The 18,830-nt window shown below is 40.7% G+C and overlaps 1 protein-coding gene across 3 annotated transcripts; it reads left to right on the top strand.

Moving 5' to 3' along the window:
• The first annotated feature begins 6,115 nt into the window (after nucleotides 1-6,115).
• Nucleotides 6,116-16,716, top strand: LOC127363874 (complement C1q-like protein 2). Of its 3 annotated transcripts, none has more exons than XM_051400853.1 (5): nucleotides 6,116-6,230; nucleotides 9,227-9,365; nucleotides 9,543-9,689; nucleotides 16,004-16,135; nucleotides 16,228-16,716. In XM_051400853.1, exons 1-5 carry the CDS (start codon nucleotides 6,159-6,161, stop codon nucleotides 16,506-16,508), a joined length of 771 nt encoding a protein of 256 aa, XP_051256813.1. In that variant the 5' UTR covers nucleotides 6,116-6,158; the 3' UTR covers nucleotides 16,509-16,716. The 3 variants fall into 3 exon arrangements, with proteins under 3 accessions (XP_051256813.1, XP_051256812.1, XP_051256814.1); XM_051400852.1 differs by lacking the exon at nucleotides 6,116-6,230 and adding an exon at nucleotides 7,418-7,532; XM_051400854.1 differs by lacking the exon at nucleotides 6,116-6,230 and having other exon boundaries at nucleotides 9,121-9,365.
• The last annotated feature ends 2,114 nt before the right edge of the window (nucleotides 16,717-18,830 follow it).

Below are 18,830 nucleotides of genomic sequence, written 5' to 3'. Positions count from 1 at the left end.
TGTTCAAACTTTATTTTTTGTGTATCAGGGTCTGAAGCCATATACACATAATGATGATAATATAATTAATATAATCATACGCACACATTTCTTTAGTTCACTAATTTGGAACAAATTTTTTTGATTCTCTTGTCCCTTGATTTGAATAATAAACATAATTGTAATACTATATGTGGACATTTATTCATTATATTTGTTTCAAATTTACATATGAACATATTGAAAGCAGAAAATCAAATATAACGTCATGGTAGCACTGGAGCTCACCAGGGCCTTCTCTACAAGCCTCACCATTTTTACATTACAAATTAGAATGTCAGTAATTATAGTGTTATAATACCTTGTTAAAATCATGTAGTTTCTTTTTTTAAATAATTTTGGTAAGATTACAGTTACTATCATGAGTATAATCCCATTATTTGGAGCTGCCTGTGCTTCTTCATACCTTTCCGTCCTTGGTTGGTGGCTCTGTTCATAGAAAAAGGCATAAATATAGTGACAAAACAATAAACCAATCCAAAGTAGATTGTAGAGTTGAGTGAGAACTGATAATACGACTATCAAACAAGTAAATCCAAATAAAAGCAAGAAAGTAAACTACAAAATAGTAGCACAATACATGGAACCACTGATCTTATTTACTATTCACTGCCAGTCCACTACATTTCAGATATTGTACTTTTATTTATCTGACAGATATGGTTAGTAGTTATTTTACAAAATAAGAGTTTACAAAAGAAAATAATAAAATACAACAATGTTTAAGATTAAACCAGTTGTTTCCAAAATTCCCTCACGACTTATCAGATGAATACACTTAAAAAATTGCCCAATGAGGGAAAATGATCTAATACTTTACAACAAAAATCAAAGATTAGAAAAAAGTCCAAGAAACTGATAACAGATTTGTGTCTCACAACTTTGTTTTCCTTCTTTTCTCTCCTATTAACCGTCTCAGGACCTGGACATGTCAGTGGTATAGTACTTAAGATTACTTAAGAAGTTAAGTATATGTATGCATTTTGTGTAGGTATACATTTTAACCAATCCAAATACGCTGGTACAATTGTCCCTCTAAACTACTATGCAGTTCAACTGTGCATGAGCAGTACTCGAATCTAACAGCATGAGGCAGCAGAGACTGACAGTCGAAAAGCAAGAAGAAGTTTGACCAATCATAGTGTTGGATCCATTCCCTCTGCCAATCTAAATACAACACAGGGAAGGTCATGATTGACAATCACAACATTATTTCAAAATGCAAATTTGATTTGAAAGATTTTATCCTTCTCACTCCAGCTGGATGGTTCCTTTACTGAGGACCATTCTTATAACTCCTTTGTAAACTTCAATGGACGGGGATGATGTGGAAAATGTAATAGTTAATTAATTAACATTAATAAAGTTAGTCTAACCGTAACTGTAATTTGAAAGCTTGATTACTTGTTCAGCAAAGTAATGTTATATTATATTGCCACAGATTAAATGTGACTTTTTATAGTATTCATAATATTAATTATTATTGCAGTAAAATCTGTAACCATAATGATGAGTCCCCAGCAGCAGAAGTAACGTTACCTAGAAAGTTACTGGGAGATGTGTGTCTGCAGTGTATGTGTAGTGTAGTGTGTAACTAGTGGTGGAAGAAGTACTGACATATTTTACTATTTTAGTAAAAGTAGCAATACAACCATGTAAAGTTACTCTGTTACTCCATTAGCTACACACTCTAAGTAAAAGTCCTGCATTAAAAATCTGACTGAAGTAAAAGTACACAAGTCTTGGCAGGAAATGTACTTAAGAGTAGCAAAGTACTCAATATACAAAAAGCAAAAAGTTATATCTTTCATACATTTTAAAGTTGTCAACATAAAGCTAATCTTAACAACTGAGCTCTAGTTTTGTATAGTCTTATTTATAACAAAGCTATTTTCTAGTTTTATTTTATATAGAGGGTCAACTGTTTTTAAATATATAATATTCACAGAAATATAACTGGTAACTACAGCTGTGAAATAAATGTAATGGAGTAAAAATAAATAATATATTAAATATATTTCCATCTAAAATGCAGTGCAGTATAAGTACAAAGAAGCATAAAATGGAAATAATTGTTTTCTTAATGGCCATATTTATATGTTCAATAACTTGAATAACTGAATAACTTGATGATACAAAGCAAAGTGGTGGGAAAGCATGTGAACTGAGTGTTACACTAATGTGTTATTCAGAATATTTCCCCGAGGTTGGCAGGCATAGGTGGCGCTAGGGCATCAGATATGGATATGGATGTGAATGCTGCACTAACAACAATCCCTACGGTAACCATCACTGAGACCAACAAGCTGATACACAGTACAGCAACAGTAATCCTAGAAATTTGGATATAAGATGGGCTCAAACCATAACAGGCAGACATCCAAGAAAGAGTGTCAAAGATGAAGAGCTGGACAGCATCAGGCCCCGATATGATCCATGCCTACTGGCTGAAGAAGCTAACAGCACTCCATGAACGCCTAGCAGCACAGATGAACCAGTTGCTAAGGGATGGGTCCCACCCAGAGTGGCTAACCCAGGGCAGGATGGTCCTAATCCTGAAGGACCCCAAGAAGGGACCAATCCAATCCAACTACCGGCCAATAACCTGTCTCTCCACAACATGGAAGGCCCTGTCAGGCATCATCGCGGCTAAGATGAGTAAGCACGTAGCTCAATACATGAGCGGGGCTCAGAAGGGAATTGGTAGCAACACCAGAGGAGCCAAGCACCAGCTACTGGTCGATAGAGCAGTCGCCCGAGACTGTAAGAGCAGGAAGACCAACCTGTGCACCGCCTGGATCGACTACAAGAAAGCTTACGACTCAATGCCCCACACGTGAACCGGGTACCAATTCCGAAGTGGAGCAACAATTAGCCACCTGCTCTACATGGATGACATCAAGCTGTACACCAGGAATGAGCGAGAAATCGACTCACTGATCCACACCACCAGGATCTACAGCAACGACATAGGGATGTCATTCGGATTGGACAAGTGTGGCCGGATGGTCTCAAAGAGAGGCAAGAGGCAACATAGGTGATATCCAAGACAGCTACAAGTACCTTGGTATCCCACAGGCTAATGGAAACCATGAGGAAGCCGCAAGGAAGTCAACCACAACCAAATACCTCCAGAGAGTAAGGCAGGTCCTGAAAAGTCAGCTGAATGGCAGGAACAAGATCCAAGCCATCAACATGTACGCACTACCAGTCATCAGATACCCTGCTGGGATCATAAGCTGGCCAAAAGAGGAGATAGAAGCCACAGATATCAAGACAAGAAAGCTCCTCACCATGCACTGAGGGTTTCACCCCAAATCCAGCATGCTGAGACTGTACGCTAAGCGGAAAGAGGGAGGCCGAGGACTAGTGAGCATCAAGGCCACTATCCAGGATGAAACATCAAAAATCCAAGAGTACATCAGAAAAATGGCCACAAAGGATGAACTGCTAAGTGAGTGTCTCAGGCAACAGAAACCCAATAAGAGTGCGGAGGAAGAGGAGCAGACAACCTGGAGGGACAAGCCCCTACATGGCATGTACCACCGCCAAATTGAAGAAGTGGCTGATATCGAGAAGACCTACCAATGGCTGGAAAAGGCTGGACTCAGAGACAGCACAGAGGCACTGATCATGGCAGCACAAGAACAGGCCCTAGGTACAAGAGCCATAGAGGCCAAGATCTTACAAGAGTAGATCTGACCCAAGGTGCAGACTATACAAAGATGCCCCTGAGACAGTCCAGCACATAGTAGCAAGGTGTAAGATGCTAGCCGGTTCAGCGTACATGGAGAGACACAACCAAGTGGCTGGAATAGTGTACAGGAACATCTGTACCCAGTATGGAATAGAAGTACCCAAATCCCAATGGGCCGCACCACAGAAGGTGGCTGAGAACAACAGGGCCAAGGTGCTGTGGGACTTCAGCTTCCAGACTGACAAACAGATCCTGGCCAACCAACCGGACATAGTGGTGGTAGACAAGGAGCAGAGGAAAGCGGTGTTGATAGATGTGGCCATACCAGCAGACGCCAACATCAGAAAGAAGGAACACGAAAAGGTTGAAAAGTACCAAGGGTTGAAAGAACAGCTGGAGCAGATGTGGAAGATCAAGGTGAGCGTGATCCCTGTGGTAGTAGGAGCACTCAGGGCAGTGACTCCCAAACTGGGGGAGTGGCTCCAACAGATCCGAGGAACAACATCAGAAGTCTCAGTCCAGAAGAGCGCAGTCCTAGGAACAGCTAAGATACTGCACAGAACCCTCAAACTCCCAGGCCTCTGGTAGAGGACCCGAGCTTGAGAATGACACACAGATACCACCCCAAGAGGGTGAGAGGAAAGTATATATATATATACAAATGTGTGTGAATAGGTGAATTTGGCATGTAGAGTAAAAGTGCTTTGAGTGGTTGGAAGACTAGAAAGAGGCTATACGATGACGATACATTTATTTATATATATTAATAAAGAACTTAATATTGCAATATTGTGTGTATCATGGTCCCGGACTCATTCAAAGATTTCTGAGCTTTTTATGATCTCCACTGCCCCTTGACCCACTGCTGATGGAGTCTGGTCACTGTTGAAAAAATATGATATTATCAGGATGTCGTGTTCCAACATCCTCTTACAGATATTGGCACATCGTGTGTAATGGAAATAAGGAAATATTCAAAGAACATGAAAATTTGAGATGAGCCAAAAAAACAACAACTGTCTGACGTCCCCTCACCTTCACGCCTCTTTTTGCTGTACAACATAAACCTCACACCGGTCTACAGAGGACAGAGTTCACCTGTGTAAGCTGCCAGTGTGAGAATGAAGATCACTGTGATTTTCCCTGCTGCTGGTCTGCTCTGGCTCCACAGATCAGAATAAGACTGAGGCAGAAAAAGAATATTCTTGCACAGCAGATCACATCCCTACAGTCTTTACCACAAGACATCCATATTGTGCTGAGAGTATAGTATTATGTCGGGTAATGAGAAATGTCTGCAACGGTTTACAACATATTTTCCTACGTTTTCATGTACAAATCATGAATGTGGAGTAAAAATTGTGGCTCTGAGATAGAGTTGAAGAAGAAGACAATTTTTAGTCATCTTGTCGAGTGTGGATTGGCGACACTGCCTGCTCGAACTAGGAGCGTTGTCTGTGCTAGCTGCAACATGTTTGGCATTGAGGTGGTAGCGGAGGCTGGAAGTGCTCCGGTGATAGGCAAATTCTTTCTTGCACAATTTGCACACAACTTTGCTTTTATCCAGGTTTCAACCCGGTAGTTTTTTAAAACTAAAATTTCCGCCCACCGAAACCAGCAACGACTTCTCATCAGTTTCTGTTTCTCGTGTTGTGTCCTGTGCATCAGTATTACGGGTTTGCCCGGGAACTCGTGCAACGAGCAACGTTCTGTGCTGTTTGGAGTGAAAAAAATAAATTGCGATTAAATGCGTTATTTTTTTTTGTCGAGTTATTTTTTTTGTCGCGTTATTTTTTCTGTAATTATTTAATCGTAATTAACACGATAAAGTCCCAGCCTTACTTTAAATACCAACAAAAATATTTTAAAAATGGAAGATAAGATAGGAATAGATAGACTGTATTGATCCTGTCAACATCAGGGTGGGATTTAATTATGTCCCCCGTTGCTGGACATCAGCTGTTCCTGGTGGGATAGGTGACTGAGAGTGGGCGGACTGAGGATCTTGATGGACTCAAAGGTTCATCCATAGGTTGAGACATAATTTGTGTTGAATGGCTGATGTGCAGTGAAGTTGGCTGGTGACCAAACCTGTCTAACTTTTGAAAACAAAGACACACCTCTGTTGAGTAATGCTTCATGAAGTGGAACCAGTCTGACACAGTGTAGTATGAGGAAATAAACTCAGTGCCCATTCCTTCTTCACTCAACACAACACTTAATTTCTGTAATGGCTCATATATATATATATATATATATCCTCATTCTGACAATGGCTGAGAATAAATCATGTGAAATGGGGATAAGGAAATATTCTGTCTGTGACGTCCCCTCACCTTCACGCCTCTTTTTGCTGTACTACATAAACCTCACACCGGTCTACAGAGGACACAGTTCACCTGTGTAAGCTGCCAGTGTGACAATGAAGATCACTGTGATTTTCCCGTTGCTGCTGCTGGTCTGCTCTGGCTCCACTGATCAGAATAAGACGGAGGCAGAAAAAGGATATTCTTGCACAGCAGATCACATCCCTACAGTCTTTACCACAAGACATCCATATTGTGCTGAGAGTATAGTATTATGTCGGGTAATGAGAAATGTCTGCAACGGTTTACAACACATTTTCCTACGTTTTCATGTACAAATCATGAATGTGGAGTAAAAATTGTGGCTCTGAGAGAGAGTTGAAGAAGAAGACGATTTTTAGTCATCTTGTCGAGTGTGGATTGGCGACACTGCCTGCTCGAACTAGGAGCGTTGTCTGTGCTAGCTGCAACATGTTTGGCATTGAGGTGGTAGCAGAGGCTGGAAGTGCTCCGGTGATAGGCAAATTCTTTCTTGCACAATTTGCACACAACTTTGCTTTTATCCAGGTTTCCACGCGGTAGTTTTTTAAAACTAAAATTTCCGCCGACCGAAACCAGCAACGACTTCTCATCAGTTTCTGTTTCTCGTGTTGTGTCCTGTGCATCAGTATTACGGGTTTGCCCGGGAACTCGTGCAACGAGCAACGTTCTGCGCTGTTTGGAGTGAAAAAATAAATTGCGATTAAATGCGTTATTTTTTTTGTCGAGTTATTTTTTTTGTCGCGTTGTTTTTTCTGTAATTAATTAATCGTAATTAACACGATAAAGTCCCAGCCTTACTTTAAATACCAACAAAAATATTTAAAAAATGGAAGATAAGATAGGAATGGATAGACTGTATTGATCCTGTCAACATCAGGGTGGGATTTAATTATGTCCCCCGTTGCTGGACTTCAGCTGTTCCTGGTGGGATAGGTGACTGAGAGTGGGCGGACTGAGGATCTTGATGGACTCAAAGGTTCATCCATAGGTTGAGACATAATTTGTGTTGAATGGCTGATGTGCAGTGAAGTTGGCTGGTGACCAAACCTGTCTAACTTTAGAAAACAAAGACACACCTCTGTTGAGTAATGCTTCATGAAGTGGAACCAGTCTGACACAGTGTAGTATGAGGAAATAAACTCAGTGCCCATTCCTTCTTCACTCAACACAACACTTAATTTCTGTAATGGCTCATATATATATATATATATATCCTCATTCTGACAATGGCTGAGAATAAATCATGTGAAATGGGGATAAGGAAATATTCTATCTGTGACGTCCCCTCACCTTCACGCCTCTTTTTGCTGTACTACATAAACCTCACACCGGTCTACAGAGGACACAGTTCACCTGTGTAAGCTGCCAGTGTGACAATGAAGATCACTGTGATTTTCCCGTTGCTGCTGCTGGTCTGCTCTGGCTCCACTGATCAGAATAAGACGGAGGCAGAAAAAGGATATTCTTGCACAGCAGATCACATCCCTACAGTCTTTACCACAAGACATCCATATTGTGCTGAGAGTATAGTATTATGTCGGGTAATGAGAAATGTCTGCAACGGTTTACAACATATTTTCCTACGTTTTCATGTACAAATCATGAATGTGGAGTAAAAATTGTGGCTCTGAGAGAGAGTTGAAGAAGAAGACAATTTTTAGTCATCTTGTCGAGTGTGGATTGGCGACACTGCCTGCTCGAACTAGGAGCGTTGTCTGTGCTAGCTGCAACATGTTTGGCATTGAGGTGGTAGCGGAGGCTGGAAGTGCTCCGGTGATAGGCAAATTCTTTCTTGCACAATTTGCACACAACTTTGCTTTTATCCAGGTTTCAACCCGGTAGTTTTTTAAAACTAAAATTTCCGCCCACCGAACCCAGCAACGACTTCTCATCGGTTTCTATGGCTGTGTTTCATTAGTAGTTCCACTTCCCCTCGTTCACTTACCCTCAGCCCTTGGTATGACGTAACAGCATATGTCGCATGGAGGCCACTTGGAGCGCGGAGGGAAAGTGGGCGGGGGAGGAGCGGGGGATTTAAATGAAACGCACTTGCCCTTGGAGTCTACTCATTGGCAGCCGTCGGCGTTATAGCGGCAATGACGTAAACTGCAATGCATTGTGGGTGATATCCACCTCGGAGTGACCATCGTTGTTCACTCGCTCCCTCAGCCCTCCGAGGGTCCATCTCACCAAGTTCACTTCAGTTTTCCAGACAATTGGAACGACACTTATGATGGCGGCGCAGATTCCCCCGAGGGCAAGTTAACGAGGGCGTGTTGAACGACTAATGAAATGCAGCCTACTTCTCGTGTTGTGTCCTGTGCATCAGTATTACGGGTTTGCCCGGGAACTCGTGCAACGAGCAACGTTCCGCGCTGTTTGGAGTGAAAAAATAAATTGCGATTAAATGCGTTATTTTTTTTGTCGTGTTAGTTTTTCTGTAATTAATTAATCGTAATTAACGCGATAAAGTTCCAGCCTTACTTTAAATACCAACAAAAATATTTTAAAAATGGAAGATAAGATAGGAATGGATAGACTGTATTGATCCTGTCAACATCAGGGTGGGATTTAATTATGTCCCCCGTTGCTGGACATCAGCTGTTCCTGGTGGGATAGGTGACTGAGAGTGGGCGGACAGAGGATCTTGATGGACTCAAAGGTTCATCCATAGGTTGAGACATAATTTGTGTTGAATGGCTGATGTGCAGTGAAGTTGGCTGGTGACCAAACCTGTCTAACTTTAGAAAACAAAGACACACCTCTGTTGAGTAATGCTTCATGAAGTGGAACCAGTCTGACACAGTGTAGTATGAGGAAATAAACTCAGTGCCCATTCCTTCTTCACTCAACACAACACTTAATTTCTGTAATGGCTCATATATATATATATATATATATATATCCTCAATCTGACAATGGCTGAGAATAAATCATGTGAAATGGGGATAAGGAAATATTCTGTCTGTGACGTCCACCTCCCTCACCTTCACGCCTCTTTTTGCTGTACTACATAAACCTCACACCGGTCTACAGAGGACACAGTTCACCTGTGTAAGCTGCCAGTGTGACAATGAAGATCACTGTGATTTTCCTGTTGCTGCTGCTGGTCTGCTCTGGCTCCACAGATCAGAATAAGGAGGCAGAAAAAGAAATTCTTGCACAGCAGATCACATCCCTACAGTCTTTACCACAAGACATCCTTGCTGTGCTGAGAGAGATGGCTGTTACTTTGACTCAACAGAAGTTTGACATGAGATTGCTGCAAACAGAGAATAAAGGTACAGTATTATGTCGGGTAATGAGAGAAGGAATAGCATCAGGAACCCTTCCATAGGAATTACTGTTGTTTTACAAGGGAATCAATGTCATAGCAGTTCATATCCAAAAGTACAGAAATTACAAACAAAGTATTCAAAACAAATCACACTCACAAATTTATTTCTCCTCTTTTTCAGAGCATGCAGCAAAGCTGGAGCGACAGGAGACTGAGTTGAAGAAGCAGGAGACTGAGTTGAAGAAGCAGGAGACTGAGTTGAAGAAGCAGGAGACTGAGTTAAAGAAGCAGGAGACTGAGGTTGACAAGCTGAAGCAACAGCTGAAAGGTACTGTGTGTGTGAAATCATCATGTCTGATTATTTGTATAACAAAAATGTAATGTATCTTTACAACACCAATACTACTACTGTGTGGTATAAAAATGTATTAACCAGAATATTATTTATTCTCAAATACCATAATATCAAGTACTGAAACTGATAACTGCTGCCATAATCAGTATGTGCATGTATTGGAGAAAGTGTTTATGATTTCTACCAGCTGCTTCTGCTCCTTTGAGATTTATAGGACATTTCATTTTACAAAATTCAATCATGATGACCAACTTCTTTCATTTCTAACCTATTTAAAGTTGTATTTGTCCTGATGCACCACCTACAGATGGACGTCCATCAAATTCTTAACAAGTGAGAACTGTACAGAATAAGAGCTTTATAACTTGGTGGTGCTTTTATGTTGAACATATTCCCTGGGGAATTATACGTATGATATCCTTTGTATGTGTAGTATTTTAGATATTGATGAATTTATTTACACTCTCATTGATAGCTATAATATAGCAATAAGTTTTAAAATAATCTCTCACACATGCTGCCAGAATAAGAATTGGAACCATTTTCTAGCTGTTAGTATACACTCAACTGCTTTTTCACTGTTTTGGATTCAAAATTAGCAATTCAATATTTGAAGCTCTTCAATCTGAAAATATGTTCATAATTTAATCTATGGTAAAATAAAAAATAACATAACAACAATAACAGTAGATAATTAGGGTTATTGTTATCTAGGGATAACAGTTTTTCCTTGTTCAATAAAACAGTTGAACAACGTCTGAGATAATGAGATAATTAGCTTTCAATGTTTGGAACCAATGCTGTTTTATAATTCTTTAACAATGAAATACTTTTAACTTTTTTTTTTTTTTTACACTTTATTTATTGGTTTTCACAGTTGAAAATGTGACAGCATGTATACAGAAATACAAGAACAAACTTTTTCCAACCCCGACCCCCCACCCCTGGGGACAAGCAAAGAAAAATAAAAAAATAAAAAAATAAATAAAAATAGATAAATAAATAAAAAATAATAATGGACCTTGTATCAATGACAAGAGCAATCAACGGAAAAGCAAAACAGACAAACAAACAAAAAACAAAGACAAAGCGTGTGTGTGAGATAACAAACATGTGGCTTTCAGTAATAGTAAAAAACAGTATATATAGCTGACCTATAGGACAAAACCTCATGTTTGTTCGAGCAGATATGTAATGAAAGGTTGCCATATCCTGCTGAAATTATCATTAAGACGTCGTAAAGCCAGTCTAATCTTCTCTAGCTTCAGGAGTTGTACCGTATCTCTAATCCAATGTTTGTAGGACGGCGGGGTAGCCTGCTTCCAATTAAGTAAGATTATTCTTCTCGCTAAGAGGGTGACAAAAGCGATGCGATTGGATTGTGCCCTAGGAAGATGATCAGCCTCACATTGAATGCCAAATATGGCCGTGAGAGGGTTCGGGTCCATTGGTCTTTTAGATATCTAACCTGAGAGTCTCGGACAAGACCAGAATGTATGAGCCAACGTTGCAGGTGAAAAATTGCATCTGTTACATGAGTTATCCAATGCTGGGTACATCTTTGCAAGTCTGGCTTTAGACAAGTGCAGTCTGTGTACAACTTTGAATTGAAGTAGGCCATGTCTGGCACAGATTGATGAGGAGTGTATTCTTGAAAATATGTCTGACCATTCAGTATCTGTAATATGTAAATTCAGATCAGCCTGCCATGCTTCTCTCAATGCATCAAGAGATGCCAACTGTAGGGATGAGAGTTTCATATATATGGCGGATGTTATGCCTTTGTTAGATGGGGCTGTTAGAATCAAAGTATCCATGGGCTGTTGTTCAGGGGCTGCCGGGTATGATCGTGTTTGATTACGAATCCAATCCCGGACCTGCAGAAATCTTTAAAAATGTGATTTTGGTAAATCAAATTTAGCTCTGACCTGGTCAAATGAGGCAAAAGTATCTGCTATGTATAGATCTTTAAATGAGATAATACCTTTCTCGCGCCAGACTAAGAAAGAGTCATGTTCAAGTGAGGGGGGAAATCGATGGTTTGCCACGATCGGGGCACAAAGCGAGCCAGCCTGCCAGCCGAAGTGTTTTCGTACCTGAGCCCATCCATATACGCAGTGACTGATAGACTAGGGGGGCAGTAGATGCGTGGCGTGGTGTGATGGGCATTGCCGAATACAACAGGGCTGGGAGGGATAATGGGAGGCTTGCATCAGCCTCCATTTGGACCCAGGCGGGGGTTTCATTGTTAGCATGGGTTTGAAGCCAATAAGCCAAGGCTCTCAGGTTACTCGCCCAATAGTATAGTTGGAAATGGGGTAAAGCCATCCCACCCACAGATTTGGGTCTCTGCTAAAAATTCCTTACGGATACGAGGTGGTTTCTTATTCCAAATGAAGTCAGAGATAATCTTATTGAGATGTGAGAAGAAAGATTTGTTGATAAAGATCGGTATAGTTTGGAATAGGTATAAGAATTTGGGCAATACGTTCATTTTTATTAGGTTAATTCTGCAAGCTAATGAAATAGGAAGTGTAGACCATCTGTCAAATGCCATCCTGGTGCGCTCTAAAAGAGTAGTAAAATTAAGTTTAAAGAGGTCTGAGATTTTCCGAGCTATAACTATGCCCAGGTACATGAATTTATCAGTAGACACCTTGAAAGGGTAAGAGCTAAAAGAGAGTGATTGTGAAGCAGAGTTGACAGGGAAAAGTTCACTTTTCGAGACATTAATCTTATACCCAGAGAGCTTGGTAAAACGATCTAATGTAGTCATAATATGCGGTAAAGTATTCTGGGGATCAGTGATATATAACAATAAATCGTCAGCATATAAAGATAACTTATGTTCCTTTCCACTCCCTAATATGCCGCGAATCTCAGGTGAAGAGCGCAGTGATGCTGCACCAACACCGGATGTAGTACACAGTTAAAGTCACCCCCTAGAATAAGCCTGTGTGTGTTTAAATTGGGTAGTGAGGATAAAAATGTCTTCAAAAATTGTGTATCATTCCCGTTCCGCGCATATACATTAGCCAGAATTATAGGTATATTATACAGGGTACCTGTGACCACAACATATCTCCCTCGGTGGTCTGCAGTGACAGTTTGCATAATAAAAGGTGTATTCCTATTAACAAGAATTGCAGCTCCCCTACACTTGTATTGATAATTAGAGTGATATAATTGCGAAACAATAAGTTAAGCATACAGCCCCCTTCCCAGAATTACCTCTCCCCAAACGAGAGATAAAAAACCCCATAAACACTTGGTACTCTTCTTCTTCCATTGCGCTTCCATATGCAGAGAAAAAAAAACACCACAGCAAAAAAGAAAAAACAGCACACTGCTCCTTAGTGTTATATGTTTCAGTAGTCACAATTAAAGAAAAATTTTAATCTCTGCTTTCAATATCCAGATATAAACATGGATATAACCATGGAGAACCTCTCGTGATGATGAGGGAAACTAAATATACACACACACAAATAAAATGTTGTGGTCTGCTAGAAATGAGGATATGAGCTTGTGAGCTGTATATCAAGATGAAAACATATGAACATACCAGTCCTGTACCTCAGCCAAGCCTAGGATCAAAAGGACTCAGGGAAAATATATGCATCCCGTTTCTTGTTATGTGTAAGTGTTCATCCAAATACGTCCCACACCAGAAAAAATAAAAAAATAAAAAATTAGAAAATAAATAAATAAGAGATAAGTGTCTCTCTTCCTTCCTCATTATTAATAGGTCTATAGAGAATAAATGAGGGACTGATCAAAAGTCAGGTCCAAGAAGACATGGAATAGATAAGTAATAAGGATAATAGTAATAATGATAATGGTATTTGGATGGGAAACAAAAAACTTAAAACTTAATTCAGTTGGAGGTAACAGAGATATGGCTACATCATTACGGGTTATAGTTCTAGTAGGAGAGATCCGCATGTAACACGAGATAACGGTACCGTTTCCTACGTCTTCGGTGAGGGATGACTCCGTCTGGCGAGGAAGTCTTCCACGTCTGCGGGTTCCTTGAAGGAGTGTGATATGCCGTCGCAGGTGAGGCGTAGGTCAGCTAGATGAAACATGCCATACTTGATGCCCGCCTGTCTGAGCTTCGCCTTGACCGAGTTAAAAGCTGCTCTGCAGCGGCTAAGCTCGGCGCTCATATCCGGGAATATATGTATCCTTGCCTCTCTAAATTTTAGCTCGCCCTTGTTTCTGGATAACTGCAGGATCTTTTCCTTATCCGAGTAGTAGTGTAGTCGCACAATCATGGGTCTGGGGCGGTCGCCAGGTTTGGGTTTCGCAGCCAAGGTCCTGTGAGCACGGTCGAGCACCAAAGGGCTTGGTATCTCCTCGCCCAACACCTCGGCAAAAAATGAGGCCATGAATGCAGTGCGTTTGCCGTTTTCTGCGCTCTTAGGGATCCCGATAATCCTCAGATTCTGGCGGCGGCTTCTATTCTCTAGGTCATCATTCCGGTCTTTTAGTTTCCCGATCTCCCGTTTGAGCTCCAAATCGACGCTCTCCATGCTGGTGATGCTGGAATCATGACGGTTCAGTGCGCCCTCGATCTCCCGAACAGTAGTTGCCGTCTCGGTCTGTGTGGAGCGCATAGACGCCATTTCAGCTCTGAACTCAGATTTTAGAGAGGCGATGTCAGCCTTTGTGTCTTGTCGGAGAGCCTCGAGGTCTTGTTTAATTTCAGCATGAAAAGTCACCATCTGTTGTCTGATTATATCGGCCAGTTGTCGATGAGAAGACTCCATCTCAGCTTTAAGTAGCTGGACAAGAGCGTTTTCCTCGGGTGGCTCTGGCGAAGATGGGAGGCCCAGGTGGTGGGTAGTGGTAGCGTTAGCATTAGAATTAGCCATGAGCGTTTTACTCGCCATACCACACACAAGTGGCTCTGCAATATATGCGCAGCAGAGTTATGCCACCAAAAGGTTAAAATGTCTTGTCCTACTCAAAGTAATAAATTAACATATATGGAGCGTGTTGGACCTGCGGCTACTCCATGTCAGGTGTTAACCGGAAGTCATACTTTTTATTTTTAAGTATTTTTTTCATTAGAGATAAATGTTTTTGTGATTTTTTCTTTAAGAATACTTCTGAAAATATGTTCTTGATTTAAAACCAAAGTGGTGGATAGTACACAAATACAAAGAACAATAATCACATTTGTGTATCCACAGACAGTGTAATATACACCAATCAGCCATAACATTATGAGCACTGACAGTTAGACCTCCAGTGTACTGCTGAGGTGCCCCTGAGCAAGGTACCCAACCCCTAACTGCTCACAGTGTCCCTACATGGCAGCCCATCACTCCACCATCTCTCCACATTTGCATGTCTATAAACCCGCCATATGCATGATTTTATTTCAGGCCAGTGTGTAAAGTAAGAGTGAAAAAAGAATTCGTCCATTGGGGATTAATAAAGTATATCTTCTTCTTCTTAATGTGGCTGATCCAAGGACGAAATTTTGATTTCAGAGGTGGGGGGAACACAAGTATATTTAATAAAACACTAACTCTTTCAGTTCACTGTGTTTTCTAGTAGTTCTTCTAGTTTTCTATTGCTACTTTTAAGTATACTGTTCCCTTTTTTGGTTTGACTGGTTGTAAAGCATGTAGCAAAACATTATCACCCAATTCTGTGTTTCACCTTGTTAGTCAACTTCACTCCAACTCAGTACCACCAACTTTACACTTATTTTTGGAATATATGGTAAACAGACCTCATTTACATAGCGGATATGCTGCTTTATTGGGAGCCAGTGAAGGTGTTGCAGGATGGGTGTAACGCATTTCTTTGAGTAACTTACACTTTGACTTCTAAAGAAGTCTATTATGTCCATCTTTTCTTTTTTTTGACATCCTGGCTGCGCCTAATTACCAAACACACATACACACACACGCACGCACATACGCACATGGACACCGATTCAAACGTTAATGTAAATGAAACCTCTGATGTTACCTGGGCAACTCCAGCAGACCGGTGTGCAAGCAAGATGGAGTTACAGCGGGGACGGCCAATCACACAAGAAACGGCAGAGCCAATCGAGGAGCTTGTGGGCGGGTCTAAACTAAGGGTAACAGGCTTCAGCTTGAGCGGCCGTTTTCCTCTTGGTCCTAGTGCTTGACGAGTCTCTGTTTACTATAGCGTAACATTGTTTTTGGAAAAGTGCAGGGGACATGTCCCCTGTGTCCCCCCCCAAATTACGTCCGTGGGCTGATCGGTGTATATATATTGCTCTCTCGCTCTCTCTCTATCAGTTGGACAGGTGGCTTTCTCAGCCTCTCTGTTGGCTACAGGCAGCGGATATTTCGGACCCTTTCCCACATTCACTACTCTGATCTTCAAACATGTCCCCACAAACATTGGAAAGGCCTACAACCCACACACAGGTACCTGAACTCTGTTATTTTTACCTATGCTGATGTCTAATGTTGCAACAGTTGAATTTCATTTAAAAAGACTAAAAACAAATGTTCAACAGGTATTTTCACTGCACCAGTGAGAGGAGCCTACCACTTCGAGTGGTACATAGGAACACATGGAGGTCACCAGGCTTCAGGAGCTGTGTTGGTCAAGAACTTGCAACAAATTGTGACTGCATATGAACATCAGACATCAGGTTATGGGTCTTCTGCTAATGGGGTTACACTGCTGCTAGAGGTTGGAGATGTTGTGTTTCTGCGTCTGTGGGTTAATACAAAGGTGTTTGATAATGTTAATCACCATACCACCTTCAGTGGTCATCTGCTTTTCACCATGTAAGACAGAAACTCTTCCTCTTTTCCTTTAAACTTTTGAACAGTTCTTGCACTGAACTGATTTAAATGTAATCTGATAATCTTGAATCACTGTAGTAATGTATACTGAACTTTCTTTGCAGTGCAACAACAATTTGTAATAATTTAAATGTTGAGACATTTTTCATCTGGTCTGGATCTGCAGTCAAATATACTGAAGAGAAATAATCTAATATACAGGTGATTATTTTTTCTGATGCTCTTGTCATTAATAAAATAATAAACATATAATAATAATAATAATAATAAATTATATTTATAAGCGCTTTTCTAAATACTCAAAGACACTTTACATAAAAACATAAAAGCAGCAAAACAACATCAAATATATAAATATATATATAATATATATACAACTAACTTTCCTGCCTCAAATGATTCACCATATAGCTTTAATTAGACGAGTCTAAGCTGACAATTTAAGAGCAGTAAGATCAAGATAGTTAAACTAAGTTTATTCAACTGGCTCCTGGAGTTTCCCTCATCTCAGAGTTAACAGACTCATTTCTTTAATCCTGCCTCCTCAAACATCATCACTTCTGTGAAGTTGGTGTTTCCTCATTCCCAAAAACAAACCAAACTGACAACATATTTCACATGATGTAGTGGGCTAAAATAAGTATTAGGAGCAGCAGCAGGAGACTGAGGAGATTATATATAAACCTTTATTTTATCAGGTAAGTCCCACTGACATCGAGATCTAATTATTTCATCTGAATTAATACATTTAAGTTAAAGTGTAGAAAGGAGTTTGAATTATTGGAGAAGTGGTGCCGATATGTACGAAACTCGGTAGGCACGTGTAACATGCCGGGACGTACAAAAAAGCCTCTTGGACCCATACCCGAAACTCCACAGGAAGTCGGCCATTTTGATTTTCATTTTCACTTTCAGCAAACTTTTCGCGTTGTATTTGAATGAACTCCTCCTAGGGAATTTATCGGATCTACTTGAAAATTGGTCAGTACTGTCAAAAAATGGTTCTGATTAAAAGTTGTGGTATTTGTGACTGTACGTTAAAGGGCGTGTCCGTGGCGTTCCCTCAAAGTTGGCCAGGTTGAATCGAATGTCAAACTGTGATGCTATTTCCTGCCTTTAAGGGCTTCTGTTTTAACTAACTCCTCCTACAGATTTTATCAGATTGACTTCAAATTCGATCACTTCAATCTACACACATTGGTTATCAAAAGTTGTGCTATTTGTGACTGTACGTTTAACCGTGTGCCCGTGACGACGCGTCAAATTCCACCGATTGACCATCAAACAGATAGTACTCATATCTTCAGTGTACAGTCCCACCCTGAACACGTCCTCATAACTCCATTGTACATGATCCAATCTCAATGAAACTTCACGTGTTTGATAACAGTCCCACCCTGAACACGTCTACATGACAATATTCAGACATAGTAATAGCGCCACCTACTGGCAACAGGAAGTATCACGTTTTATACTTTCATGTTCTACTCCTAGCAGGATGATCAGATCCAGCTGAAATTTACTTATAAAATGCAAAACACATTGTTGATGATATGTGTTGACTGTGGTGAGGGGGCGTGTCTGTGGGGTGGCGGGAAATTTTGATGGACCGCCACAAAACATGAATTCGCTAAACGTGAGTGTACATTGTCCAATCGGCTCCACACTTCAAATGCTTGATAACAGTCCCGCCCTGAACACGTCTACATGACAATATTCAGACATAGTGATAGCGCCACCTACTGGCAATAGGAAGTAAGCGCTGCATGCCGATTTTGAGCGAGTTACGTGAAATGACTGTGCCGGTGATGACTTGTCAAATTCAGCCGATTGGCCATAAAACAGCACTCATAACTTCAGTGTGCAATGTCCAATCTCCAGTAAACTTCATATATTCTGTAACAGTCGCGCCCTGAACACGTCCTCATAACTTCAGCGTACGTGGTCCAATCTCAGTGAAACTTCACGTGTGTTACAACAGTACCGCCCTGAACTTGTCTACATGACAATATTAAGACATAGTGATAGCGCCACCTACCAGCAAAAGGAAGTAAGCGCTGCGTGGCAATTTTGAGCTTATTTACGTGAAATTTCATGTTTTGGTCCGCACGTGGAACGACGGCACATGACGTGGCTGCAGCACGCCCCGAGTTGCGTGGAGTGCGAGGTCCCGCCTAACGCTGCTTGCAGCTTTAATTTTCTTTTTTATTACTAATAAAATCTAATTACATTTCTTGTAGTTGTAGTGCTTTAACTAACCATTATTTTCCTTATTGATTAATCTGCTGATTATTTTCTATTTTATGAT

The sequence above is a fragment of the Dicentrarchus labrax genome, unplaced genomic scaffold (assembly GCF_905237075.1).
Source record: "Dicentrarchus labrax unplaced genomic scaffold, dlabrax2021, whole genome shotgun sequence".
NCBI lineage: Eukaryota > Metazoa > Chordata > Actinopteri > Moronidae > Dicentrarchus > Dicentrarchus labrax.
The sequence above is the reverse complement of the archived record's forward strand: the minus strand, read 5'-3'. Positions and strand labels throughout refer to the sequence as shown.